Source organism: Austrofundulus limnaeus, unplaced genomic scaffold (genome assembly GCF_001266775.1).
Source record: "Austrofundulus limnaeus strain Quisiro unplaced genomic scaffold, Austrofundulus_limnaeus-1.0 Scaffold39, whole genome shotgun sequence".
Taxonomy (NCBI): domain Eukaryota; kingdom Metazoa; phylum Chordata; class Actinopteri; order Cyprinodontiformes; family Rivulidae; genus Austrofundulus; species Austrofundulus limnaeus.
Window position 1 is genome coordinate 2,810,793 of NW_013952441.1, and position 1,748 is coordinate 2,812,540.

The 1,748-nt window shown below is 39.2% G+C and overlaps 1 protein-coding gene across 1 annotated transcript in view; it reads left to right on the top strand.

The window, feature by feature from the left end:
- LOC106516549 (5-hydroxytryptamine receptor 3B) overlaps nt 1–1,748 on the top strand; it is a 20,987-nt gene that overhangs the window by 18,532 nt on the left and 707 nt on the right. Inside the window, exons 14-15 of the mRNA XM_014006959.1 lie at nt 776–986; nt 1,412–1,533. Of these exons, the coding sequence (XP_013862413.1) occupies nt 776–986; nt 1,412–1,533 (333 nt within the window). The remainder of the gene's footprint in view (nt 1–775; nt 987–1,411; nt 1,534–1,748) is intronic.

Consider the following 1,748-nt stretch of genomic DNA (forward strand, 5'->3'; position numbering starts at 1 on the left):
CGGAAGAAAATGGATGGATGGATGGATGGATGGATGTTGTTTGATATAATTTAAAAACATGACAGTGAATCAGTTTGAATTCAGCTAATCTGTGCAAGAATTTTTTTTTATTCTAAATGAAAATTGAGCTGTGAGTTTTCGGTCAAACCTTAAAAACAATCTTTATATGTTGTACATATCATGCACAGTTTTATGCAATATTGGGAGATGTCACAATCAGATTATCTGTTGGTAATGGCTCAGACACTACCACAGGGATGTTTATAAAAAAAACATAACGCAGTAACTTGAAATATTTCATTCTAAAATGCATGTATAACTTTGCACTCTTGCTTAGTCAATATAAACAAAAAATGTTTGAAGCAAACCAAAATAAACGTTTAAGCGAGCTGAAGTGCAACTCCATAAGATACCTTGAGTGCAGACTCCTGATAAAAAAAGTTGCTGTTGTTTATGTACTTGCTTCTCACATTTAGCTTTGTGCAACATGTTGTGGCAACTTATTTAAATCCTTCATGGTCTCTAAACAGATTAAACACAAAGGTTTGCCTTGAAAATCTGTGAACAGTCTACCTCCCATTTCACCATTGCCACTGAAACACTTTTATACTTTTTTATTCAAAAGAGCTGCTCTCTGTGCTTTTTAAAGTAAAAAGTAAGTAAAAGTATTTTTTCTCATTGGTGGGCCAGACAGAAGTCACCYRWGGGCCTGATGTGGCCCGCAGGCTGCCAGTTGCCCATCCCTGCATGACCACATCATATTTATTTTTTACAGATCTTCATGAAAAGGAGGGCCAAACTCTACATTATCAACTTCCTGCTGCCTATCCTCTTCTTGTTGTGTCTGGATTTGATCTCCTTCCTGATCCCAGACAGAGGAGGCGAGAAGCTCAGCTTTAAGGTCACCGTGCTGCTCGCCGTCACCGTGATGCAGCTCATYCTCAACGACATCCTGCCTTCGTCATCAGACAAGACCCCTCTTATAGGTAAAATAATCCCAAAAAGGTCCTGAACATGGTACAGTAGTCAGCCATGAAGCATGTTAACGTGTAATTAGTGTTAGCATACCAAACATTTTGTCTTTCTGAAAATACGAGAGTGCACAATGGAAACAGCAGCTGCAGAAATTCTCTGCATCCTGTGTTTATTGAGTTATTTCTTGTAAAAAAAAACCTCTTGAGCTTTTCCATGTTGCTGTCAGGCACACTGCATCTGGAGCTCACGTGTGCCTGGCCAAACTCAATTAGCAAACAGGWGGTAGAAGCTCGTCTTAAGGGGTTATTCTACACACACAAGACCACCAGGACCACAAAGCAAAATCGTTCTATGTGCAAATGTACTTAACAATAAATTATTTTGATGCCAACAAAAAATTTCTGCATAAATAATCCTCACTGTCTTCTCTCTGCAGAGGCCTACTGCTTTGGGATCTTTGCCCTAATGATGCTCAGCCTCCTGGAGACGATCCTGATGATGTATCTGATGGACAGAGAGTCTGAGTGTCTGAACGGTGAGACGGACAGAGCACGAAGCGTGGGAGCGGGTTGAACAGAAATATCTGCAGAAGACAAGTGGAGAATTTGGTCACTTTAATTGTTTATCTGCAAAGATGTGCCAAATGAGCTGCTTTATAAATAATCAGAATCAAACTCACCTTAAAATGGGCAGCAGGTGTTTTAATGAACTCTTTCTTTCTTTCTTTCTTTCTTTCTTTCTTTCTTTCTTTCTTTCTTTCTTTCTTTCTTTCT